This window comes from Zonotrichia leucophrys, chromosome 2 (genome assembly GCF_028769735.1).
Source record: "Zonotrichia leucophrys gambelii isolate GWCS_2022_RI chromosome 2, RI_Zleu_2.0, whole genome shotgun sequence".
Classification (NCBI taxonomy): domain Eukaryota; kingdom Metazoa; phylum Chordata; class Aves; order Passeriformes; family Passerellidae; genus Zonotrichia; species Zonotrichia leucophrys.
The window spans coordinates 8,014,511-8,040,980 of record NC_088171.1 but is presented as its reverse complement, the minus strand read 5'-3'; the positions used below and the strand labels follow the sequence as shown (position 1 = coordinate 8,040,980).

At 42.6% G+C, this 26,470-nt stretch overlaps 1 protein-coding gene across 2 annotated transcripts in view; it reads right to left on the bottom strand.

The window, feature by feature from the left end:
• DPP6 (dipeptidyl peptidase like 6) overlaps nucleotides 1–26,470 on the bottom strand; it is a 571,605-nt gene that overhangs the window by 485,864 nt on the left and 59,271 nt on the right. The window contains exon 1 of one of the 2 annotated variants that reach the window (XM_064703887.1): nucleotides 23,254–23,629. The exons of the other annotated variant lie outside the window; for it this stretch is intronic. Coding sequence (XP_064559957.1) covers nucleotides 23,254–23,304 — 51 coding nt within the window. The 5' untranslated portion in view covers nucleotides 23,305–23,629. Of the gene's footprint in view, nucleotides 1–23,253; nucleotides 23,630–26,470 lie in introns of those variants that run through there. 2 annotated transcript variants of the gene reach the window in all.

The following is a 26,470-nucleotide window of genomic DNA, read 5'->3' as shown; positions in this document are numbered from 1 at the left end:
GTTTACTGCAGAGAGTGACAGAAATTTTAAGATATGAAGAATTTGTGGAAATTTTTTCACTCTCTCTGAAATTGCTTTCAAGTACCTGGAATGCATTGCTAAGGATTGTACAGACATGATGCTGTTTAGACTATTAGATTTCAATTTACATCTCAGAAAAATGCATTTGTGAAGTATTTATATACACAAAGAAGCCTAACATTAACTGCACAGTGGAGATGTTATCACTTACAGCCACTCAGTGCCTCAACTACAAATTAGAGGATAATTAATTTAAAATAGTCCTGTACTAAAACACAGAATAGAGTAGTTAAAAGAAAAAGCTTTAATAGTTCCCATGGTAGAATTTTCTTTATAGAAAGAACATCAATGTTACATCCATTTGCTTAACAATGAAAGTTTGGAACAGGTTGTAGAGTAAGGTTTATCTTACACAATAAATAGCCTTAAGCAAGATCTAGAGGCTCAGCTTGGCATTAATCCCAAATTTGTCTCAGCCTCACTTTGAGGCCCTGTTTCACCAGATCTCTATTGACTGGATTCCAGACACACAAAAGTGAAGTCTACAGCTCATTTTTTGCAGGGCTGCAAGCAATCTAAAATTATTTGATGCATCTTTGCGGCAAACACAAGCAGCTGTGGAAGATCAACAATCTCTGAAGCTGGGAAAGGGCAGGGCTGGACCAGTGCAGCTCCCAGCACTCTCTGCATCACTGCTGTGTAAGACCTGGCCAGAAAACACACACCCACATGAGCATCCCTGCACATGACACAGTCCCCAGGGAGATCCAAGTACAAAATACAGGTGCTAGTTGCTCATGCACTTAAACATTTACAGGTTCAAAGCCTTGACTTCCACCTAGGCCTCTGATGAGAGAAATTATGGCTGCTCAAGGCCAAACTGTTTCAATTGCACATTTGACTTTCCAGCCAGCATATTTTTTCTTGCAGAATAGACCTTTTTTTTAATATATGCATATAATGTCCTTTTCCTTTCTAAATTTTTCTTTATACATCTATGTAGAGACACACAGCGTAACTGGCAATTAAAGTCAAAAGATAACCTTTTACATGGAGAGAATTTCATTCTTCTCAAGCACTTAAGAAGACACAGGTTTTTGTCTTTTCCTCCCACCCCACTTACTGAGATAATGACATAAATTTATTGAAGGTTTTTAACTTCAGGTTGTTGGATTTTTTCAGCATATTCAAATACATCTGTAGCCTCAGTCCACACACTTGGGCAAAATGAACGCATATAACAGTAGTGAATAATATATATGCATTAAACAAAATTCTTCCTTCTTGAGGTATATTCCATGTTTCCTAAGGCCAAACTGGCAGAACCCTCATATCGCAGGTAATTGTGGTCTTTGCATCTCCTTTCCATTATTCTGCAGGAATTCCGGGACAACAAACCAGATTTTTTTCTGTGCTCTTTCAATGACAATCAAGAGAAATGGTCATTCATACTAAATATTTTCAAATGTCTAAGTAAGTTCTTACAGTTATTAAGTTATTTTTCACGTTTCAAAACATTATTCTAAGTGTACAAAAGTGTTATTTTACATTTTTAAACTAATAAGAGCATTAGTAATGGAGGATTTCTTTACAGAGGCAAAGTGTTGGGAGAACCCCAAAAATCAATTTAATCCAATCCCCCTACCACAGACAGGGACACATTCCACTACACCAAGTTGCTCAGAGTTCCATCCAACCTGTCCTTGAGCACTCTTAGGGATGGGGCATCCACAGATTCTCTGGAAAACCAGTTCCAGGGCCTCATCACCTTCACAGTAAAGAATTTCTTTCCAATATCCAGTCTAAACCTCTGTTTTTCCAGTTTAAATCCATTACCTCTTTACTCATCATCACATGCCCTTGTCAAAAATCCCTCTCCAGGTGTCACACAGCCCTGGCACTGGAAGGATCTCTAAGGCCTGTCCAGAGCCTTCTCTTCTCCAATACAAACAATTTCAACTCTCCCAGCCTGTCTTCTCAGGAGTGGTGCTCCAGCCCTCTGAGCATCTGTGGCTTCCTCTGAACTCACTCCAGCAGCTGCACATCTCTCTTGTTCTGAGAATCCAACCAAACCACAGTATTCCAGGTGAGGCCTCACAAAATACAGATTGCTGGAAAGCACACCACTGTTTCCCAGGAAACTAAATAAAATAGCTTTAAAATGACTTTAATAAAAGACAAGCAACTTCAATTAAAAAAAATTTAAAAAGAGTTTACAGCCTATGTCTTCTGCCTTTAATAAACCTGCTATCTGTAAGCTACTTCCTTCAAGGAAATCCTTATAGAGCCAGGATTCAAATTTGCAGAATGATTGTATCATTCAGAATTATATTAATTCTAAAGAAAAATTGGGAGTTCTGAATTATTAAGGAAGAATGTCATTGAAGTTTTCATTGAACATCCATATCCTGAAGCCATATAAATGTCACAAAAAGCCACAGCACTTTGGCTCTCATTCAGGGCAATTCTTAACCAGTCAATCAAAGTACCCCTGTATTTAAAGCTAAGCATGTGCACAGTATTTCCTGCTATATCAGGCCTCAGATTCCCACTTCACTTTAGGAATCTGTGACTACCATGCTTCTAAGCAGAACTCGGGGTCTTAAATTCCACAGAAAATATTTATAGACCTCAACAGAACCTGCTTTGTCTATATGGAGGGAAAGCTACAACATACTGAGCTAGAAATTCACAGTTCATTTGCTGTTCCATGTTAATTTTCCTGGTGAACAGTTGGTGTCCTTGTTCATCATAAGTTTAAACACTTTCAAAGTATATTATCAAACAGCAAATAAAGGTTTTCTTGACAAAGGCTAAAAGAGCTTTACCCTAAGATTCTTGGAATGCTACATGTAAATTTACTTTGTAGATGGACAAGTTACACCACATTAAGAATCTGCAAAGATGGCCCCTATGGAATTAAATGCTTTTAATTTAATTTAGCTTAATCCACTTCATGAGTAAAATAAACAAAATGAAATGAAGGCTACTTTAATTCTGAATGAGAGTTCTGTGTAGCTTAAATAGCCAAATGAAAAAAATTTAGTTAATTCATAGAATCACAGAATGGCTAGGGGTGGGAGGGACCTTAAAGATAATCTCATTCCAACCTTCCTGCTATGTACAGGGACACTTTGCACTAGACCAGATTGCTCAGAGATCATCCAACCTTCCCTTGAACAGTTCCAGAGATGGAGAATCCACAACTTCTCAGAGGAACTTTGCTGAAGATTCCCACATAGATGGTCTTGGACAGTGGCCAAACAGAAATAAGAAGAGGCAAGTGATCTTATATAGATGTTCCTTCTTCTTTACAACATACTACTAAGGAACAAGGCAGAGAATAGTAGCACTGTGTTTTCAACCTGGCTCCTGCATACCTAATTGTGGCCACATTTTAAGAAAACACTATTCTCGTGGTACTTTTGGAGCAAGCCTCTGTACAATTCTGTGCACACAGGATTCCACTACAAACAAATGAATCAGTGCCAACTTAATCACCATGTGCTGACTCTCAAGAAGAGGTCTGTGGGATAAAAACCAGGGAGTGGGGAGGCACTGGGCCAGCGATGGGCTGAGGACAGGCTCAGCCTTCCTTGCTGCTGGTGATGGGCAGCACTCAGGATTGAGGACAGCGCCCAGCACTGGGGACAGTTCATGACACTGTGACAGCGCCTGGCACCATGGACAGTGCCCAGCACTGCAGACAGTGCTCAGCACCAAGAACAGTTCCCAGCACCACGGACAGCGCTCAGCATCGTGGACAGCACCCCAGGAGCAAGGACAGCACCCCGACACAGTGGACAGTGTCTGTCACCAGAGACAGCGCCCAGTGCCGTGAGCAGTGCTCAGAACCACGGACAGTGCCCAGCACCGAGGACAGCGCCCCAGCACCATGGACAGCGCTCAGGACTCAGGACAGCGACACCACAAACAGCGCCCAGTACTGTAGACAGCGCTCAGCACCCCAGACAGTGCCCAGCACTGCAAAGGATGCCCAAGCACCGCAGGCAGTGCCCCAGCACCACAGACAGCACCCAGCACTGCGGACAGAGCCCAGTACCATGGACAACACTCAGAACCACGGACAGTGCCCCAGTGCTGTGAACAGCCCCCAGCAACACGGACAGCGCCCCAACACCGCGGACAGTGCATGGCACGGTGGACAGCACTGGGCACCATGGACAGAGCCCCAGCACCATGGACAGTGCCCAGAACCACAGACAGCACTGTGGATTATACCCCAGCACAGTGGGCAGTGCCCAGGACTACGGACAGTGCTCAGCTCCACGGATAGTGTTTGGCACTATGGATTATGCCCCAGTACCACAGACAGCACCCGGCACTCCAAACTATGCCCCAGCACCAAGGACAGCCCCCAGCACCGCTGACAGTGCCCAGCACCACGGACAGTGCCCTGGCACAACACACAGCGCTCCAGCACCACGGACAGCGTCCCGGCACCGTGGACAGTATCTCGGCACCACAGACAGCGCCTCAGCCCTATGGACAGCGTTCAGCACAGCGAACAGCGCCCAGCACCACGGACAGTGCCCAATCCCACACCATCCGCTTCCTCCCACAAGATTTTAAGCCTTGCCAAAAGCCCATCCAAAGAAATGCCTTTGAATTCAGATTCAGCGGGGAAGGTAGCACAGAACAGGTTGTTCTGAAAGCACAGTGTTCAGGCTGGGGTTTTCCAGGCCACTTGGAGGATTATTCTATTTCCAGAGAACCGGGCATTCAAATCTCATCAAGGCTTTTGGAAAACGTTTGACTAAGCAGCAACTGTTATCCTTTAAAAAGGATGCTCATCCTTTAAAGCTCATCACTCAAAGCTCACTTAAGTAATGAGTTGATTCTGTGATTCCATAATTACACTACAGCCTGGGGTTTCTTCTTTGTTTCTGTAAGTAAAGGCTGAAGAGGAATCACTGTAATATTCATCAACCTGGATGTAGAAGCACCTTCTTGATACAGGCCACTGTCAGTTAAATATACTCAGGATTTGGTGGCTTTATTTTAATTTCTGAAGGCATTGTTTGTGCATGTGGGATGAATACAAATACTATGTCTCCACAAAAACAGGCAGGGAACCTGCTTTTGTACAGGAGCAGAGTGCTGACGTCTTGCTGTAAGTGCTGAGCTGGACTTAAAATGGACAAGAAGAGCTGTGAAAGAGTGCAAAGAATCAGTATTTTTTATAGCATCTGTCATCCAAGGATCTCTAAATGCTTTTTAAGTTACCCCTCAGCAAGCTGAACAATACTCCCATGTGACAGACAAATGTTAAGTTGCCCACTTTACAAATGGCTGAACAAAGATACAATGAGGCCCATTAGAGAAAATTTGCAGAAATAGAGATTTTTTTGTCCCACCAATGTCACTGCAAAGTCCTGCCACAAATATGTCACAAAGGAGCCATATACCTTACTCTTCAAATCAGGATCAAGCTGCATCAACAGCCAGCTGCAGACTGAACAAAGAGAGCACATCTACCCTCAGTGTTGGTCCAGAATACCCTCATCTCTAAAAGAGGTAGAATAGATACCCCCTCCATACTTGTCTTACAGGCAAGCAGTCAGCTTTGACATACATGAAAAGGAGAAAGGACATGGCATTGTCATCTCAGAGGCAGGTAAAACATTGAGATCCTGAAAGACACACTATGATGAAAAAATAATAGAAATCCCCATATTGCCTTCTACTATTTTACCGTCTCACAAAATCAAGACACAACATTAATTTTGTCCAAGTTTGCAAGTCTATAACAGTAACGCCTGTAGCAGTTGTTTTGGCACAAGTCTTAATACTTCACCTTTAGGCAGGTTTGAAAAATCAATATACTGTGAGTTTCCACTAGAGACAGTAATTAAAAAAAAAAATAAATAAACAACCAACAAACCAATACCCAAACCTTCAAATGAAGTGATTTTTTTATATAATCTGCCCAATGACTGTCTGAAGTATAATTGCTCTAACTTTTAGCTATGAATAATAGCCACCTGTAAAACAATCTGATTAGAGAGCACAGATTTCATCTGTTATAATTAAAAATCTTGTTCAATGCCTTTCACTTCATTGGTAATTTGGTCGGAAAATTCAGAGTCATTTATGAAAGTGATAATCGGGGTCATTTATAGATCACACCAGCATACTCACAGCCCCATGAGTCTCTGCTGTGCAGTGCTGGGGCAGAAACAAAAAAAATCTAAAAGAAACACAAACCTTCTCTGCAACACATCCTTTAGTCTGTTTGGGTCAGTCCACTAATAGCCAGGAGTTCTTGTCATTACAACAGAGAAGACTGCAGACAGTATGGCTAGAAATACAAGGTCCTTATGCACTGCAGCTTTGCAATGAAGCATCAGTTCTGATTTTTAAAAAAGCCCCATCACCTCAGTCTCAATAGCAGTTGGCATCCAAATTTCATGATAGAGTGTACAGAAATATGCACCTACAATGCCAACAGCTAAATCCAGTGCTTTGCTTTGGATTCAATATTTATCAATTGCATTTTGTAAAAATATGTACTGAAGTGCCCCTGGTAACATTGCTGAGTGAAAAAAAAAATCAAGAAATAGGAACACCACAGTCATCCAAATTCTCTCCTGTTGAAGTTCAAAAGAGTGTCTGCCTCTCCCAGCAAAATAAACCTATGACCTACATATACCATAGTACTGTAATGGTACAGAGATAAACCATGAGGAGGGCATGACTTTCATCCCACAGTACATTTGTGATCATAGAAAAGGCCTGAAGAAAGGAGAGTGTGGAAGCTAGATCTTCCATGCTGGGGAGAAAAACAAGGTTAGAACTACAGCTAAAAACTTTGTTACTGATGCTTTCATAGTGTTATATTAGAAACTTATTTAGAAGCACATAGTCTATGTAAGGACCAACAACACTGCAAGAACTGAAACAGTATTTAAAGCACTAATCCTTTGCATATTAGCTCCAAATAACTGATTGAGTGCTATGATTCAGTATTTTTCTTCTTTTTTCTTTTACTTCCTTCTGAGGGAGCTCACATAAACTTTGAAGGGTGTCCTTTATAAAAAGACAGCAAATCTCCAGGCCAGCTCTCAAGCCCAAGTCATTTTTGGGTCAGTAAGCACCATTCTTGTAGATTCCTGATGGCTGCCCTGGGACACTGGGATCTCTTACCACACACACACTGCACCCCACCACCCAGGCAAATCTGTTATGGAATAAGGATTACCCTGAGAGATAGTATTTCTCTAGGAGCTGTTTGTCTAAAGCCAAGACACACATCTCAGCAGATTTAACAAGGCAAACAAGGACAAAACAAACTGTATTTAGAAAGAGTGAACAGAGTGGGGACTGTGATCAAGGTCAAGTTTAAACGTAGTCAGGGCATGACAACAGTTCTGGTAGATCTATCCAAGCAGGTCTGGGATGATATTAGATTAGTCATAGGAACATGGTGCTCAGAGCAGCTGCCTGACCCAGATTCAATGCCAGTGATTACTTGAAAACAGGATAAAGAGTGCCTTTATGTACTGTGGTTTCACCTGGAGCATAATGTCCCTCTCCGTGCTCATCTTAAAAGACACAACTCTACATGATATGCATGGAGAACCAAGATCTAAATGGGTGGTACCAGCACCAGAATGATTACCCCAGATGGGATTTGGATCCCTCCAGGCATGTTGGAAAGTTTGTCCACTTGGAGGTCTTAGAATGCTCTGCTTGAAACCAACCCATGGTGCACACCAAGGACTTTAGGGATGCCTGCAGTACTCACTCAGCAGTGCATTCTTGGTAATGAGTGACTTTGAGAGCACATTTTTAAAGGAATATTCATGGCTGCAAAGGAGCTATCACATTCTTATTGTAAAAGCTGCAATGACTCTCTGGGGCCTCAACACAAAGCAAGCTATGCACACCCATTAAAGATCTCAAACAGCAGCACTCTTTCTGATGAAGACAAAGAAACCAGGCACCTCTTAAAAACTTTCAATCCTTATTCTCCAGGAGGGAGTTCTAGTCTCAACTCTTCTCACTTTATCCCTACAAACAACCTGAAAGGAGTCAAATCAGGCTACAAACACCATGTTGAATATTAAAGTGGTTGTGAATGCAGATTGTGGTCTTGCATAAGCAAAGGATGAATTAGGAACAGACTAATAGCCTATGTTTAAAAATGTTTTTTTCAGTCAGCTCAATTTACAATATATTTTTAATGGTATTGGCAGGCTGTAGATGGATGGGAAAATTATGTGCTAAAAAGCAAAACCGAGGTGAGAGGAGGAAATTAATTCTCCATTTAGCAGAGAAATTATTTCAATATTTGTTTTCCTTCCAAAGCAAGATGAAAACAAGGACTGTTGAAACTTCCCAATAAACAAAATCAGCTCCCATCAATCAAACCTTCATTTTATTAAAACTGAAATAATTAATTTTCCACAAATTATTTATATAACATAAAAGCAAACAACCATCAAGGATTACATTTCAAAGGGTTTTTTTCAAATATCAGATTTCGACAGAGTACTCTAATTCATCTTTTTCTAAGCACTGCATTATCAAAACCATAAAGTTCCTAAATGAGGTTAATGGCAAAAATACAGAAAGAAATATTTGATTTGGAAATTTTATACTAGACTCCACTATCTGCCAGAATTCTCTTAACAACTGAAATATTATAAATTTTTTTATTACTAATACATAGAATATTGTCTAATTCAGTAAAAAAGTTAGCTTCTGTGCACTATCTGTGACAAATTCTGCTTTGGTTTTACTAAAACCCTGACAGCCCCAAGCATGGACATGAATAGAAGACATTATCCTCAGTTTTCTTTGTAATTTGGTATAAACCTGTTCTACAAGTGTACCCTGACCAGTATTGTATGGATTTGTAGATTCCTATCATCCCTTATTGAACACTGTATATTCAATAGATCAATTACATTTGAATCCTTTAATGTAATTCTAATTATAGATAACCACTTATATTTAGCACAATCAGACACAGTTTATGGACTAAACAAATACAGATGGATATTATGGGAGTTTAAATTCCACAGTCAAAACTTAGAAAGAAAGGGAAGGGAAGGAATTATCAAGTTTACTCAACAAATAGAAAAGGGAGGTAAAGCCCAAGGAGAAGCCCCAGGCAAGATGTGGTTCCCACAGAAGGAGGTGGTAGAGCTGCCCTGCACGGACACAGCTCTCTTGTGCATGGCAGCAGCATGACATTTGTCCAAGGTCACACAGGAAACCACTACCATATCCCTCCAAATTCAAATTTGTTGTGTGCCAATCCAAGTGCATTCATTGCAGGATACGGCTTCTCCTCAGAAACCATGAGAAGTCTCAGAGCCTTCATGAAGGAGATAAGCTGAGGATACCACAGTGGCCCCTGCTCAGCACAGAGCACAGCACCTGTTGGCATTTAAACACGGGATTTCCTTTAAATTTCATTTTTTATGACTAGTTCAAATGCAATGCCCACTGGTTAAATATCTCACCACCCCCTCAACCCCATGCAAAGGCCCTACAGTTCAACAAATCACAGTTGTCTTGCACATCCTGGAGCCTCCGGTAGTCAGGAAACTTTTAAAGCCATTTGACTCTATGCAGCAGTGGGAACAGTGAAATGTTACCACATTCTGCAGTCACAATGGACATCAAGGTCAACATACACTGTGAGAAGAAAACTACATAGACTATGGGGCTCAAGTGACACATTCACATAAAAGATTTACTGTTCAGAGGAACATGCTGAATTTTGATCAGATACTTTACATTTCATTACCACAGGTTAGTCCTTACTCTCGTTTACAGCCAAATCTCTAGGTTTACTTTTCCCCCCGTGGCAGGACACATTTGCATTAACAATTCCTTAAGTTGCTCCACATCAAAGCAACGTGGCACAGGCTTTTCAGTCAGATTGCATGACATACACTTTCACTCCAGCACAGCACACACAGAACTCCATCAATATTCCTTTGCTTCTCACCCCAGTCTGTCTTTGCTGTAGTTAATTGTTAATGCCGTTCTTCTCTTCACGAAGTTATTTCTCTATGGAATCACCAATACCATTTTTGCCTCTCCTCACTCCTTCAGCATACATTCCTACTGCTTGAAAACAGTGTGTAACAAACAATACCATTCTTTAGGGCTTGCCCTGATAACAATTCTCTCTGTCTCACACTACCCTGTCCTCTCATGGATGTGTGCACTCCATTTCACTGAGGCTGCAGATTCTCAAATGGACTTTCTTGCTGATGGTGCTCTCTCTCACCTCATATCGTAAAGTGTCTCCCTGCATCTCCTCTTCACCCTTGCTGGTTTTACTCTCATGATTTACAGCATTTACAACCAGCCTTTCCAAAATTAATGCCCTATTTACCCACAGAAATGATATGGCTTGGTTGGTCTCCCTTTAGAAGGACACTGTCTAAAAATGGAAAAGTAGTAAAGCTGAAATAGGAGTCAATTAATAAAGAATTAAAGGATAGCAGTATAATTAATGTTACTACATACAGATTTCTGCAAAACAGGTCCTGTCAAAAAAAGCCAATTTCATTTCTTGATGAAATTACAGATTTGATTGATAAAGGCAATGATGTAGGCATGACAGACTCAGGCATTTGGAAATGCACTTGGCTTCATTATTTGAACACATTCCATCATTGGATTTCCACAGCCCCCAGCTGCCTGCTCTCATGTTTTCCAGTTACATCTTTCAGAGGCACGAGTGGCATCACATGGCTGGGGAGATGCGGAGATGTGACCTTTCCCCATTCTCATATATTGTATGTGATCTCCCACAAAGCACAGGTCCTTCTAGTTAGCATTCAGCAAATGACTGACATCTATTTCTGAGCATGTGTGAAATTAGTGTAACAAGCTCCAGTGCAATACCATATGGAAGAAAATGGTATTTATTAGCAAAATTTGAATATGCTGGTTTTATACACTCACTCATTCTCTGTCTCTCTCAGAGTTCATCCATCACACTGTCAAGTGCACTGAGATGTGTGTTCAGGTAGTCTGGCTGAGATGATTTGCACATGTCATGGCAGACAAGGGTTATCAACTATTAAGTTCTCATCACAACACTCAGTTTTTTCTTGGCTGGTAATGACAAGTTAGGTTTTTGGCATATCTTTTATAATTTTTATGAGTCAGCAGCTGAGAACAGCTGATCCTTTGCTTCCAAATCTTGCCTATTTAGGCATTCCTAAGTCTTAGTGAGGTTGCAGGTCAGTAACTGATTTTGTTTATATGGAGTTTGTCTGAAAAATAAACATTTGTTTGGCAGGTGTAGCATTTGTTGGCATAGCAGGAAAAGAATTGTCATCACAAACACAATGTTCTAGTACCTTGTGGCCTTTTACTGTCCTTAGAAAGTGAGGTCTTATGCTGGAGAGATGTCTGTACTGTGAATTTTTTGTGCTTGACAGTACAGCACATTGCTCAGCTTTATTGCTGGGAACAATGTTCTCTGTTATCAGCATATGTCATTCTTCTCACACTCATTTCACTGTTTTTTTCCAGTGTTTACTGAGACATATTTGCATCTGTATTTCATTCAATGTTAGTATTTCTGCTACAAGTCTCCACATGTTTAGTTACATGAGAGGAAAACCAGCTTACTATGAGAATCTCCAAAGGGAGAAAGCACAAGATACAGAATCTAGCAGAGTGGATGTGCCATTCTGACAAATTTACAAGGCACAAGAGAAATAAATGAATTCACTTTTCAAATAGCAAATGTGTTTACTGGGCTTAGCTTGTGTGATCCTATGAACTCTCCTAGCCTCAAGCAGATTTTCTCCAGCGTACACCAATAAAAAAGATGTTGTGCTACAGTTACTTTAGACAGTTTGAAACTAGACTTTGTATCCTCCAACCCTATGAGTTGTAAGTTCTTGATGTGCTTCAACTGCAACTTTCCTTGGCATAGCGGCTCTGCCCTGTTGCAGACATCCTTTCATAAAAATCCTCTCTTTAGGATTTTCCTTTCTGGGAAGCTGAGGCCCTGGAAAAAGAATGTAAACAATGGTTGTCTGTTGCTGTGGAATGCAACAGGTGCACCTGTGATTGGCCCATGTTAGATGTGCATAGTTAATGGTCAATCAAGGACCGAGCTCTCTCTGGGACAGAGTCGGAGAGACCTCCTTTGTTATTCATTCTTTTCTTCTCTATTCTTAGCTTAGCTAGCCTTCTGAGAACTTTTCCTTCTATTTCCTTTTAGGATAGTCATAATGTTATATATATATAATAAAATAATAAATCAAGCCTTCTGATCATGAAGTCAACACTCTCGTCTCTCTCCACCTGAAAACCCTTGTGACCACCGTCACACTGCCCACAAGTGCGCGTGTCCTGACTACAAATTTAATTCACTCTTTATTTCACTCCAGGAACCAGGATTTCAGCATATGTGTTTCCCACGTGGCAATTCCACCTCCAAGCAATGCTGCTAGGTCCCTGCAAAAGGCACAGATCACAAAGACAGTCCATTCCAGAGCCTTCCCCACAGACATGGTGCGCACTTAGCACACATCTCATCTCATTCCTACTCTGATCTAGCCTTGTCTCAAGTTGCCTTGTAGTCTCAACCCTTGCAAGAAACAAACACACATTCACACATCACAGAACAAAATAACCTTTCAGGACTGAATCCTGTTCTTCAAGCTGAAAAATCCCATGGAATTTATTTCAATTCCAGTAACAACAAAGCCATTTGGGAACAAGGGAGGTTCCTGCCAAGTTATGTGCAATGTGGATGCATCAGTCACTTCCAGAGAGTGCCTGAGTGGTCACAAGGTGGTTCAAGGCAATTCCTCATTCAGCTGTGGCTCTGTTCCTCCCACAGTACCCAAAAATGAGTGAGCAGGCAATGAATGTTAGCAGCCATCAATAACTATCAGTTTAGGATGGATTCGAAGATTGAAAGCTTCCCCTTACACTAATGCAAAATGCCCAAAGCCTCCCAGTCTTTCCATTGTTCTGCCTTTCTGCAGTCACGTCTATTCATAATGTGTTCTCTTCACCACAGCAGGAAGCAGAGAGCTCAGGAGCGCACTACAGCCATTTGTCACCATTCTGAAGATTAGTCCACTCTGTCTTAATATTTTTGGTGATGGCACTGTTAAATATACAATGTTTCACTAGCATTTAACTCTTAAAAAACTTAATGGATTAGGCTAAAACCAACCAATGTACCTGAATGTGAAAATTAAATATTAGGGAACTGTCTAGAAACCAGAAATTCAAACACAATAGAACAGTATAAATGCTGAGAACAGGGGAAACTTTAGAGGAAACCAAGGCAGCCTTTCTCTGAAAATACTGAAAAGCTAAATTTTGTGCCACTGAATTGAGGAAAAATGATCATACTCCTCCACATCTATTTAATATCTCCCTGAAAGCGGGTGCTCTTTCTCTTCATTTCAATCCATCAGAAGACCAGAATAGATAATGTGATGTTCACTGCTACACTTTTACACTTTGGCAAGTTGCTTCTAGGTCAGAATGCCTCCACATTTGGTAAACAATAACTCCCTTATTCCTACAATAACCCCTTATTTTTCCATAGATGGATTTCTCTGCCTCTATCTCATCTTACTTGCTTTATTGAATAGATGAATAGATCACCTTTGACTTCACATAATTTTGCCTTTTCTTGAGAGACTCTTGAGCATCAAGCTCTCTTTTTTTCCTCCTGTACTGAATTAGAATTCTTTTGATTCCTTTTTTTTTTATTGTAGACACAAGCACAACAGATTCCAATATCACAAAGAAACCTGTAAGAACTTTATATTTTATGAAAAAATATCTGCAATTTATACATACAGCCAGCTTCAAATCTTAAACACTCCATATCACATCCAGGTGAGGCTTAAGGACAAACACATGCATAATTCATGAAAGCACAACCATTATTGGTAGCTCTGTAGAATAAATAGTCCTTGGTAGACACTGTGCATTTGAAGGATGCACCATATTCATGCTAGCAATATAGGGCCAAATTTGTATTTATGGTGCACTTGCAATCCATTCAATTCTGTTTCCATTTGAGCACACTGGTGAAATAGAGTGCAATATTCTGTTTCAGTTACCAGCACAAGATGCACAACTCAAAGCAGAGCTCCCAATAGCCAGAGAGCACAGAAGAGCTGATGACTGCACAGAGTCCACCAGGGATCTTGTTATGCCAATCTAATTAACCTGGAAAATGCTCAGCTAGCACTACGCTCTGGGCTTGCACACAGATGGAAAATGGGCTGTTCAACTATTGTGTGTGCAAGGCAGGCTTCTCATAACTCCCAAGTCAGCAGAAACATTTAAGCATATGCTTACCATTAATGTTAAACAGGTGCTTAAGTACGTTCTGAACAGGGAACATAACAAGGAGCACACCTCTGGAGGACGTGAGTTTTGCTTTAATTGCTGTTGCATGTGATTTATTTTTTATATATTACCAATGGTCTCCTTTCCCTACCAAGACTGCAATTCTGTTAAAATTTGAGTAGAAAAATAGTGAGAAATACTCTCTTTATAAATAAAAAATGCAAAAAACCAAAAACACAAATCAAGGCATATCTACAAAACCCAAGATACTAGAAAAAAGAGGAGAAAACTTTAATTTTAAACTTTCTAGAACCTTTTAAAGATTTTGATTCCTAATGGCCAAATCCAACCAAAATGGATCATCTTTAATGATGTCTTCAATGCATTACAAATGTAGATGTACATGGTTAATGCAAATGAAATAAAAGGCACAGAGAATAACTCAAAATCAACATAGAATATATAACATGAACTTCTCTTCCCTGAGAAAAACTCTAAATAGTGAGATCAGGAAAGGCTCAGTCATACTGATATGAACTACAATTAATTTCTGATACACACAGCATTTTATACATTCTTCATGTAGACCACAGATTCAGTTTTTAACAGAGTCAATAAACTCAGAGCTCATGAATAGTCATACTCCTGCATTACAATCACTTGCTTTACAGACTAGATCTTCCTAAGTGGTACTTTCAGCCCCCTCACAGCCAGATGAGAAGGCATTATTATGAGCATATTTTTTTATATCCTTATAATTAGACACTAGAAAAAAGCCATACAAGCTTATTTCTAGGTTACTTTGGTTATATCATAGGCTGGAGAAAACTACTCAGTATTTACAGAAAAAATGCCAAGCTATATTTTCAATTTTTCTCCATGTTTTTAATAACGTCAGACCCAAATGATAAGCAAATAAAAATGTTTCATTTTCAGCATGTTTTCTAGTTTAACATCATCACTGAAAACAAACATAAGCAGAAATGCAGGCACGCAGCATGCTCTGGGGAGCAGCTGATGGAGCAGCTCATGGGGCCCTCCATGGGGGACAACTTACAAAATGAGATGAAGTAAAATATACAGAGTGCCTGTCTTGAGCATCTCACTCTGCTTTTCTTCTGCTTGCTTTCTTACCACATAGTTAACCCATTTTATTTTTTTCTTGTCAACTGCAGTATATTTCACTGTTGTTATCTTTTAAAAATTATTGAAAATCTCTGGTGACACAGGACATGGCTGGGTTATGTGTTGAGACTCAGATCTGAAAGCACCTGAGCCTCAGACAAAAGTCTTACTCATTTCAGCAGGAGTAGTAAACCCATTAAGTTTGGCAAAAGTTTTGCTTGAGTAAGTGCTGAATAATGACTACAGAATGAGGCTATGCAGTATGTGACTGGAATTCATGCCAAGTCTGTCTACACATGCCTGAGTTGACAAAATCTCCTGGCCAGTATTCCCTGTGATTCGAGAGGGATTTTCCTCAGCATTGACCAGACTGTTTGGCATCCAGTGCTTGACCTGGGCTTGCAATGTTCACCACTGCAGCTCATCCCACTGTCTTGAATTGTTTCTTTTCTCACACTTGCTTTGACTGGAGTTCTTTTCTACTGACTTGCTTTGCATCTCAGTATAGCCCCTTAAATCATCATTCCATGGTAATTGAGGATGAGATGGCAGGAATATTTCATAGAAATAGAGACACACTATGAAAAAGGCCTTCTCACAAACAAAATCCTGAACCAGTTGCTAGAGATGCAGAGACTGCAGCTCTTTTATCATGCCTTGCAAGTGGGCAACTTGAGAACAACCTATTCACAACTGAGGATTGGACTAAAATCCAGATCCACAGATAATAATTATCCCTCTGATCAAGATATGACAGGCAATTCCACTGCTTCTGCTCCTACTCTTCACCTCTGCAGTGATGAAGAGAATATTGCTGGGCATATTGAAGCCACAGGGAAAATGTTGTGCTCAGAAATCACCAGCAAGGCACACACTTCTTCCCAGAGCACAGCATAAGCATTACAACACAGGTGCTCCAGGAATTCCCAAGACCTCACCAATATCTCCACAGATGCACAAAGCCAGTTTTTGCAAAAGCAGAATTTAGACATAATCCTGATAATCTGCTCCAAGGGCAAGAGGACACTACAAAAGCAAACTTTGCATGCTACAATGCAAGCTCTGTCTGTACAGTCTCCTTAAGTGGTTAGAAAATCTATGCAATCTACAGGTGAATGCATGCTACAGCTGGGTCCCAGTTCTCTGTGTATTGTAAGCATTCAGGCTCTAATAATTTAGATTTATTTTTAAAATTGCATTCTCAACTGCAGCCTTTTCAAAAGGACTGAGTACTATGGGAACTTGCTAAATGCAATGCTCCATTGGGAAGGAATGCCAAGCTTACTAAGTGACAGCATTATGCATTAGTGGATTACATGAGATTTAGAGTACATAAAACAATTTAATAAATGGGCTTTGCTTGTTAATCTCACGTGAGTCACTGTGTAGTACAATACTGTACAGACAGCACACATGCAAACACAGACCTAGAAGAATAAATCCTCATATTGCACTTGTGATGGCATTAAACCATTTGGATTATATAATTCTAAAGCCAAAGGTGCATTATAATGTTATAGGACAGCTCAGTTTACACAAACTATGGACCAAGAGATTTCTGCTACAGGATGGCATCTTGTTGTGATGGAGCTCCTCTCCTGCTTCAGCTGGGCTGTGCTGCTGAGAGACTGGATCTGCTTCTGCACAAGCTTGCAGAGCAGCAAAGCTCCAAATGTGGAGCTCATCTATCTTCACATGCTACTGCAGATGCAGTTGACAAACCCTGGGCAGACGTGCAGAGTGGTTTTTGTCTGATGTAACAGAGGAGGTTGGAAAGGGTTCTTAGTTTCACTGAGGATGCTCTGGAATATCTATGACTATGTTTAAGCAACAGACAGACTCATCACTTAGATATCTGCAGGGTAGATGTTAATGGTTCACCTTGTACCCCATAACTCCTTGAGTCAATGGAGAGAAGTTGGCATTTCAGAGTGCAGGTACTCTGGCCCATTTCACAATCTACATGAAGATGGGATGAATCATGGCCCAGACTCCACTGACTAATTTGTAGAAAGAGCCTAGGCTGACTAACTCTAGGCTGACTAACTTAGATATAAATGTCTATACTGAAGAAGCCAGTGTTTAATCAGAGGAATCCAATGTCCATCTTGTTCTAATGAAGAATTACCACACTCCCATGGAGACTGTTCCAGCAGTACATCACCTTCACAGTAAAAATCAGGCACTTTATCTTCTAGTTTGGAATGCTCTAACTCCAACTTCCAGTTTTGAATCTTGTTTTGTCTTTGTCAGCTGCATTAAACACCCTGTTGGCACTAAGGGTTGTGTACAAACCAGAGTTGTTCTTGGGGCATGATACTCTGCTGCCTTCCCCTTTACATAATCAGTTAGGCAATACTGAGAGTGCAAAGCTCTGCCAAGAAATGAGACCTCTGAGATATGCAAGAGTGACACTTGAAACGTGCTGTGTAGTATCTGCTGGCAGTTGAAAGACTCGTTCCACAGTGCAGAAAGAGAAGCTCTCCTCATCAAATAAAGCCTCAGGCCATCAACATCTACAAAACTTACATTTTAGGTATTTATCTTAACAAGCAAATCCAGACTTCATTAATGAATAAATGTAACCTCTCAAATATGAATGCTGCCTTCCCAGCTGCACAGACAGCTCTGTGGCTCTGTTGCTGCTCAGGGCTCTACAGCCACCTACTCAGCTGTCATTCACTAAAATCATAACAGTCCCTTCAACTTCTCCTCCTTTACTATTTGGGAAAACAGTGAAAAGATTCAGAAAGAGAGGGAGGAGATAGACTATCCTGTGAAAAGTCAGACAACTCAGAGGAGGAAGGGAGAAATTAACACAAAATGCACCTTTTTCCTTGCATAAGAGGCACCAGAGAAGCTGCTGAGGAACACTGAAGAAAAAGATGCAGGGGTGAGGAGCACCATCAGATTCAAGATTTTGAACCCTTCTGACAGTGAAAATTAGAGTTAGACCACATGCCCTCCTTCAATCTCACAGTGCTAAATAAAGAGCCAGCAATGTGTACTGCTTCCCACAGCTCCCAAAGTTATTCTGAGACAGCCTAGCACCTTGTATTTCTCATAGGTCCTGCAACTTTAGTAGATCTCTTAGAATTCCAGGCTTTGAACTTCTCTATCCCCTAAATAAGGATGTATCTAAAAGGACACTACATTACATGGATAATATACTAGGATCCTACAAATCTTGTGGAGCTCTCTGCCATCCCACCTTAAATGTAAAAAGACTCCCGATTTCCATCAACTAGCAGCCTGATATTGGAACAGTTTCAGCATATCTTACAGCTTCCCCACAATGCAGCAATTCCAGCACCTCCTATGGATCGTACACCTGCTGCACATAACAAAGGGGAACCCTTGTTTCCCTTTGTGCCTGACCCAGAAATTATACAAGAATGTCACAGTCCTCCAAACACAACTTGCCTTTCAGCCGCAGTCCCAAAGATTTTTTTTTTTTTGCTGCAATTCTTGCTGTAGTATCAGCAATTGAATTCCTGCCTGGCTTTAAACTTCAGCTGAACTCATGATAGCTCACCTGGGAACTGCTACCACAGCTCCCTTGCCTTCAGCTCAGGAGCTCCCTGTATTTCAGCTGAGGTAGCAGACAACTGAGGAATAGTACACAAAATCTGGATTGCATCTGGCTCCTAAGTCAAGCTGAATATAAGACATGGGGAAGGTTAAAGTAGCAGGGAGCTGCACTGGATCACAAATTCCACCACTTCAGTGTGAGAGTTTCAAAAAAAAGTTAATCTTTACCCGGCTTCTTTAGCCCTTGTTAGGAAAACTGCGGTTTTGGCTGAGAAGAATTTCACTCTGCTTCAGTGCCATGTGACTGAACACTGCAAGAAACACACCTGTAGGGAAATTATGGCAAATAAGGGAAATCACAGTGGAACACCAAGGTCTTATTTATTTTAGTAAGAATTTATTGCTCCTGAGAGGCACCAGAGTCGTGTTTCTCAAGGAAGAGCAGGAGCACTCCTGGGATGACAGAGTAGCTTAGTCTTCATGTCAATTGTACCCTTGTGGTCTCTGAGGCCTCAGAGGTGCTAGCAAACTTCTGAGGAGATAACATTGCCACTGGGCTTATTTTATTTGGGTTTTATATATGTACATCAAAACTGCAGCTATCAGAGTTGGAATTTAAATGGTCAAACTGAAAATCTAAATCTCCAGACTCTCCTTCATCTCCTCTCATTGAACCCAAACTGTCCCTTTTGCCCTATTCATAGATTTTTTCATCAGAGTAAAGCAGAAACATGACACATCCACCATGGCTCCTCTTGGCAGTTTCCAAACAACTGAGCAACTGCAGATTAGACTGAAATTCAGAACATGAGTTTCACAGCAATATCCTTCTAACACACATAGAGTAGGGTGCTCACTGCTTCCACTGACCACTAAGTGTGGTAACAGCCAAAGTAACAGCCTGCTCACACACACCACATGAATTTGCCTTCAAGATCCCTCTGTACCCCTCCAAGTCCATTTTTCTCTCGCCTGATTGTCTACAACCAAAGGTAGCAGCTCCTTTTTGCCCTTGTTGCAACTGTACCTCTAAGAAATTGGGATTTTCATGGGTGCGCGTAAGAGAAGAATCTGGCACTACAGACAAGGCCCTCTTCCAAACAGCTCTTTTGGATACGTTTCTTTGCAAATCAATCAACTAAAACCAAACAAAAAGCCTGTGTACATGATAGATCAGACCCTGGGGAGGCACAGGGAAGTGTAGAGTAAAACATGCAGTTGGCATTATTGTTCTTCACCTGACAATTGGACATGTAAGGAAGAAACCTGGAATATTTTAATGAAATAATTCATATAGCTATACCTAGAGTGAGGATAAAATGTAAGTGCATTAAATTTGCTTCCAAAAGTGATAAACATTTATCTCCATACCATATTGTTGCACATTAACTTCAAATACACTGTGGAAAACTCAAGTGTATGTCAGTTCTTACCAGGAGAAACCACTGTGCATTAATCACTCCCTACAGCTTTTTTGTAGAATTAAGAGAAATCCCATTGTAAGAGCCTGAGCTGTTTCTGTAAGTTGCATTCCCCTGGCTCAAATGATGAATGGGAAATACAGCAGTAAAATAAAAATAGGCACCTTTCCAGGTAAATGCTGTTGTTTAAAGAAAAAGAAAACCAAAAAACCAAACAGGGACCTGGTAAAATACTGCCACAGGGATAAAAACATATATCTCAGTGTCACAAGAATGGCTTCGTTTTTTGCTGGTCTAATTAGGTAATAAAGAAATCACAGGTGTAGTGACTCCATGAGCCATTACCACACTTAAAAAGGGTCCACTGCATGGCCAGGGACCAGTGTGTCAGTATTATTACCTGCTGTCACATCATTTTAGGAATGAAATAGCTCAATTTAACAAAGATTTTTAAAGAGAAGAGAAATCAATATGTAGTTAGAAGCTTGTCAGGATTCTAAGCAACAGCAAAACTGCCAGAAAACAAACAAACAAAAAAGAAAGCCATGGTGGGCTTTGATTTTCCAATGACTTTGAATTCTGCTGAGGCACTTACTGCAGGGCACAGTGTAATGCACCTTCTGGGATTCCCCACACCCTAACCCTGCATCCTCAATCACTGCCAAGATATGAGGGAGGGCATCCACAGCATAGGATTTGACATGTGTAGTTCAGGACTCTCATTTTAATGGTAAAAAAAGTTATAGAAAAGCAAAAATACTATTTTTAAACAACGGCTAAAGGAAAAGGAGAAAGTACTAGACTTAACTTGTTGGAACTTCCATCCAAGGCATACCTCAGTCTTCAGAATGAGGTCTGGTAAATACTATCTTGCAGAAATATGAAATCTATTCAAGTATCTTAGAGTTCAAATATTCACCTAAACTTGATTCTTGTTTAAATAAACTACAGATCCAGAGATCCAGGTGCAACCACAGACTAGACCAACACAGAAACCAGGTGTGTGTGGTTGTGGTGGCCCATAAAAACAGACATTATCTACATAAACCACCCGTCTCCCCCACCAAAATCAAATGTAACAGTTTGTCTGTCTTTAAATTTGATGCCCAGTGTCTCAAAAATGAGGCCTCCAAAGAAAAACCTTGCATTCAAATCCAGGGAGGCTGCCCCAAGTGACAGAAGTAACTGTGACTTAGCAGCCTGAGGGGGCAGATCCTGCTCCTGTCTGAGTCAGAGGCAAAAACTACTGTGTGTGGCTGAAGGCTGGAGTTGTGGGCAGCCCCTGCTACCCAGCCCTGAGTGCAGATCCATCTCCCAGCCTTTGCTCATGCTGCAGAGCTGTGGATGTGTGGATCCATTTTGCCACGCTCTGAAGCACCAGGTAGAAATCCCAGCAGAAGCTCCAGCCCTGTGCTGAGTGGCAGTGGGGGAATCCCTGCCTGCTCCTCATTCCCTGACTTCAGAGACCAGCAAGGAAAATGTGCAAGAGGTTTTTATTAATTCTGTGATTTTACACATTCTGTGTATGTGAATCAGGCTCAGCCTGTACTTGAATCAAACAATGTCATCTCAGCTGGTTGATTAATTTTTCTTACTGATAAAGAACATCCTAACCAAAGGCTATAATGACCACTAGGATGAGTAGCTTAAGCAGATAATAATCTAAATTTTTCCACATTGGAAAAGTTCCAGCAGTAGATATTTCCCAGGATTTTAAAAAGCACAATAAAAGGAGCACACTGCAATCACACAGGCTGTGCAATTCTCTTGGAAAAAAATGTTTGTAGAAGTTCCTGTTCAGTTCCCTTACTTGAATTCACAGGTCACATAGCACTGCACCTTCTTCTTAAACACTACTGCTGGAAAAAGCAATATTATTGGAGTTGCAAAAGGAGGCACTTCCTTAAAAGCCAGCAAAGCATTTTACTACAGAACTTGCTTAAAGGATGGTGAACACTTTGCCTGCTTCTTGAACACATCAGCAGAAGGCACGAGAGAAACAGATACCACCTTTGTATTAAACATCAGCATTTCCCCTCACAGGGGAGGCAAAACACACACAGGAGCGCTCTGCCTGAGCAGAGAGGGGACAGGAGACCAACAGGTACCCTTGAAGAGCTTCAGGTTATGTGAAAGGAGTTGGTTTGAAGGCGAAGGACCCCGAAGCCTCTCCCAGGCTGCGGCGCGCCCCCGCCCCACCGCAGCGAGCTCCTCCCGGCTGCGGAGCCGCCGCATGCGGGGCCCCGCGCACCCCCGGCCCCCGCGGGTCAGGCCAGCCGGCAAAACACACCGATACATTTCCATCAGCACAAGATGGCAACCAGCACTTCTTCCGCCACAGCAGCTGCATGCTTTGATTTTTTCCTTAAGGGAGGAGGGAGATATTGGAAAGGCATCCTGAGTAGGGGTTTTTTTTTGCCTTTTTTTTTTTTTTTTTAAGGCATGAAGACAAATATTTCTAGTAGTAATGCCGGGGGGGAAGGCGAGGCAGCCCGCACATCCCCCAGCTCACACACACACACCGTGGTCATCAACTTGGCGAAGTTGGCCGTGCCGGGGCGCGGAGCCCCAGCGAGCCCCGCTGCGCCCCGCTCCTCCGGCAAAGGGGGACACCCCAGCAGCCCCAAATCCCCCGCGACCCCTTCGGCGGGGGGACAGACCCCACGCTGTGGGGCAAGGACAGCAAGCACAGCCCCTCTCCTGTGTCCCCGGGCAGCCCAGCCCCACAGCGGGGGCTCCGCACCGACCGCGGCTCCGGCAGCGCCGAGCGGGGAGCCCCGACACGCACTCACAGTCACTGGCGGCGCCAGCAGTAGCCACTTACCAGCATGTTCCCTTGCATTTTAGCCGTTTGAAACATTGCCTTTTCCTTCATTGTTGCCGTGTGTGTGCGTGCGTGTGCTGTTCCCCGAGAGTTACTTAATCCAGCGGCTGGATCACTTTGGTGAAGAACTGGCGTGCACTTGCGATGGCTCTTTTTGGTGTGGAGTGGAGGGGACTACGAGCAGCGCAGGGGGGAGGGTGCCTGCTTGCTATCTTTTCCTTCCCCACCCTTTTCAATATATATTTTTCCTTTTGACCGAAAGGCGAGGGGAAAAAAGAAAGGCAATAAAAATAAAGCACCCCTGTCAGAAGAGAGGCGAGGCAGGGAGCAGCGGGGCCACCCAGCTCTGTCACCACCCGGATCCAGGCTTTGCCCTGCGGGAGCCGGCGGGGCGGGGTGGGCAGGAGGGAGCCGCACACACGCCCCCCGCCCCGGCCATGCCCGGCCGCCGCCCCGGGCCCGGGCGGTCCCGCCGAGCCGAGCCCACCCCGCAGAGCAGTTGCAGAAAAAGGGAGGGTTTGGAGGCAATAAATAAAAAAAGAGGGGAGCTGGAGTAGGCGGAGGGGCGCTCGCCCCCTCCGCTGGCCGTGCCCGGCTCGCCGCTCTCCCGTGGGGGGGTTACACACGCTTTTTACAACAGGAACCGGGGAGGGTGCGGGGAGAGGAGCCGCCTCTCCGGCGTTAACTGTTCACCGGCTGAGCCGCCGCGGCCCCGGCCAGGCCACGGCTGGTGCAGGGAGGGTGGGGAATAGCACGGCGCTGCCGCGGGGAGCGGGGGATGCTCGGCGCGTTTCCATGGCTGCGCCCCGGCCCGCCCGCAGCCCGGCCCCGCAGCCCCCCGACCCTCGGCTGCCAGCCCGCAGGACACAGCGCGGGGCGCTCCCGGGCATGGGGAGCTGCCAGGCACTCGTCCCAGCTCCAGGGTTTGGGATCCGGGACCAGCCCTCCGCACGCCGCAGGAGCGGGCAGGGGGATGCCGGGGCTCGGTTCCCCCCACGGGAAAATGCAAAGCCAAGGGCATTGCCCGCGCTGGCTGCAGATGGACCCGGCCGTGGCCTCTGTGCCTTTCCAGAGGTGCCCACACTTGTGAGAGGTTTCCCTTGGCTGTCACTGCAGTCCCGCTGCCCCACAGGTGGCTGGAGCACTGTGATCCTGCTGCCCTTGAGAGAACGTGGTTCCTGCTCCTCTTGGTGCAGCTTTCCAGGGACAGAGCCTTCCCACACACCCCATAGGTTCACATCTCAGCTTGCACACAGAAAAATAATGCTTGTGGAGTGTGGTGTCTCTTGTTTCTCCCTGATGCACCAGAAGTAATTACATTTCAGGAGAATTAGGTGTCCATTGATTTCACAGGAACAGGGATGCTTTGCGTGTTGCTCACTCAAAAGGAGAGAAGAAACTGAGAAGTGATTTGCTTAATATCTGAGAAGGGAAACCAAGAAGAAAAAGCAGGAACTCTTCTTGTCATCCAAGGTTTAACCAAGCCAATGGCTAAACCAAAAGCTCTTTCTTTCTTTCAGTGAGGGAACTGCAGACATGTCCATGCATCCTTGTTTTATGCCCATCTGTAGCACTTTGAACTCTGCTCCTTCACAGTCTGCAGTATCTTCATAGGCAATGGGTGCTCACTAGAAATAGGACACAACCTGTGCAATCTCAGAGTGTTGTTCACACTCTAGTTTTCTTCAAGCCACCCAGCTGTTGAAAGATATTTAAATACAAAATCTCATGCAAGACATTAATCAGATCTCTCAGAAATGATGGTAATGGGAGAAGTGATGCTCCAGGACACTTGTGGGAAGTGCCAATGGCAGGTGATGCTGCTTCCTTTGAGGGTCACCTGTGAGAGCTTTTGTTTTACAAAAATGCCACCCCTTACTTGAAGATCTTGACTATTCTCTCCCTTGTCTTTATTTGGGAGTGGCTTATACCTTACACAAGATGCATTTTCAGCAGGAAGTTCTTCATTATTTTCCTCAAACTCTGGTCTTGATTTCTTTAATTTTGGTGTTTTATCAGGCAGATCCTCTTCCATCTCAGTTTTTACCCTTAGGTGTTTTAATTACAAAGAAATGCAAACTATATCTGTGCTTGACTGTTAATAGTCCCATTTCCCTCCTGCATGGCTTCATACACCAATAGAAATACTCACCATACACTGAACTCTGGCAGTAGTGGGGTTTTCCATATTTTTACCTCAGATTGTCATAATGCAGTTGCAGTGTTTATCTCTTATTTTCATTTCATATTTAATTTATGCACTATTGGCATAAAAGTAGCAATTATCTTGATTAAAACAGCTTTGTTTAAAGTTGAGATTACTGGCAAAATGCTTAGTTTACCATTGACAATATCTAGGGCTTTTTCTTTTATTAAACATCAACCAGGGTCCATTTGGCTGGAATTTATACATTACTATGTTTCCACTTCTGCCATTGAAGGCTGACCCTATAATCCAGAGATTTCCAGAAGCAGGAAACAAAAATGTTTTTAGGCATTGTACAAAATGACACTGATGATGCTGTGAAACAATGTCAAACACCATATGAGAGAGAATTCTTATTTTCTGACTTATTTGACACTTTGACAAAAGGCATAATGAAAACTCTGATAGGTTTTATGACCAGAGTCCACCCTTGGAAGTTTCCAGAGCTGAGTGGGTAAAGCCCTGGTCGTCACGGTCCAATGTGAGAGGTCACCTTGTTCTGAGCAGGAGGTTGGGCTGGAGAGTTCCTGAGGCCTCTTCCAGCCTGAAGGATCACAGCACCCCAGACAGAGTGACCCTTTTAATTACAGATGAAAATGTCTCTTCAACAAATGACTTGCCCGTTGCTTTCTATGATTCCAAAACTGCATCACTTATATTCCCAGAGAGTTCAGGTTATACTGCTCACAACATTGGCTGGTTAATTTTCACTCCTAAACCACTTTTGCTTGGCTGATGGAACAGCCAAGGCTTGGTCTCAGATCTGGAAGTGTGAGACTAAGATGTGCTGCAGATTTCCACCTCAGGCTGTGGCCAGGTGATTCTGTTCAAACAGTCAATGACATTTTCCTTCAGATTTGGGACTTTTAGGGCAGCTACAAGTGATACCACCACATTACTCCCTGAAGTGTATTAATCTGACTGGACTCCTTATCATCCACCATTCAGACATCTTGTGAGCTTTTCTTCTTGATGGATATTCTCCATGTCATTTTAATGGAAATTCACTGG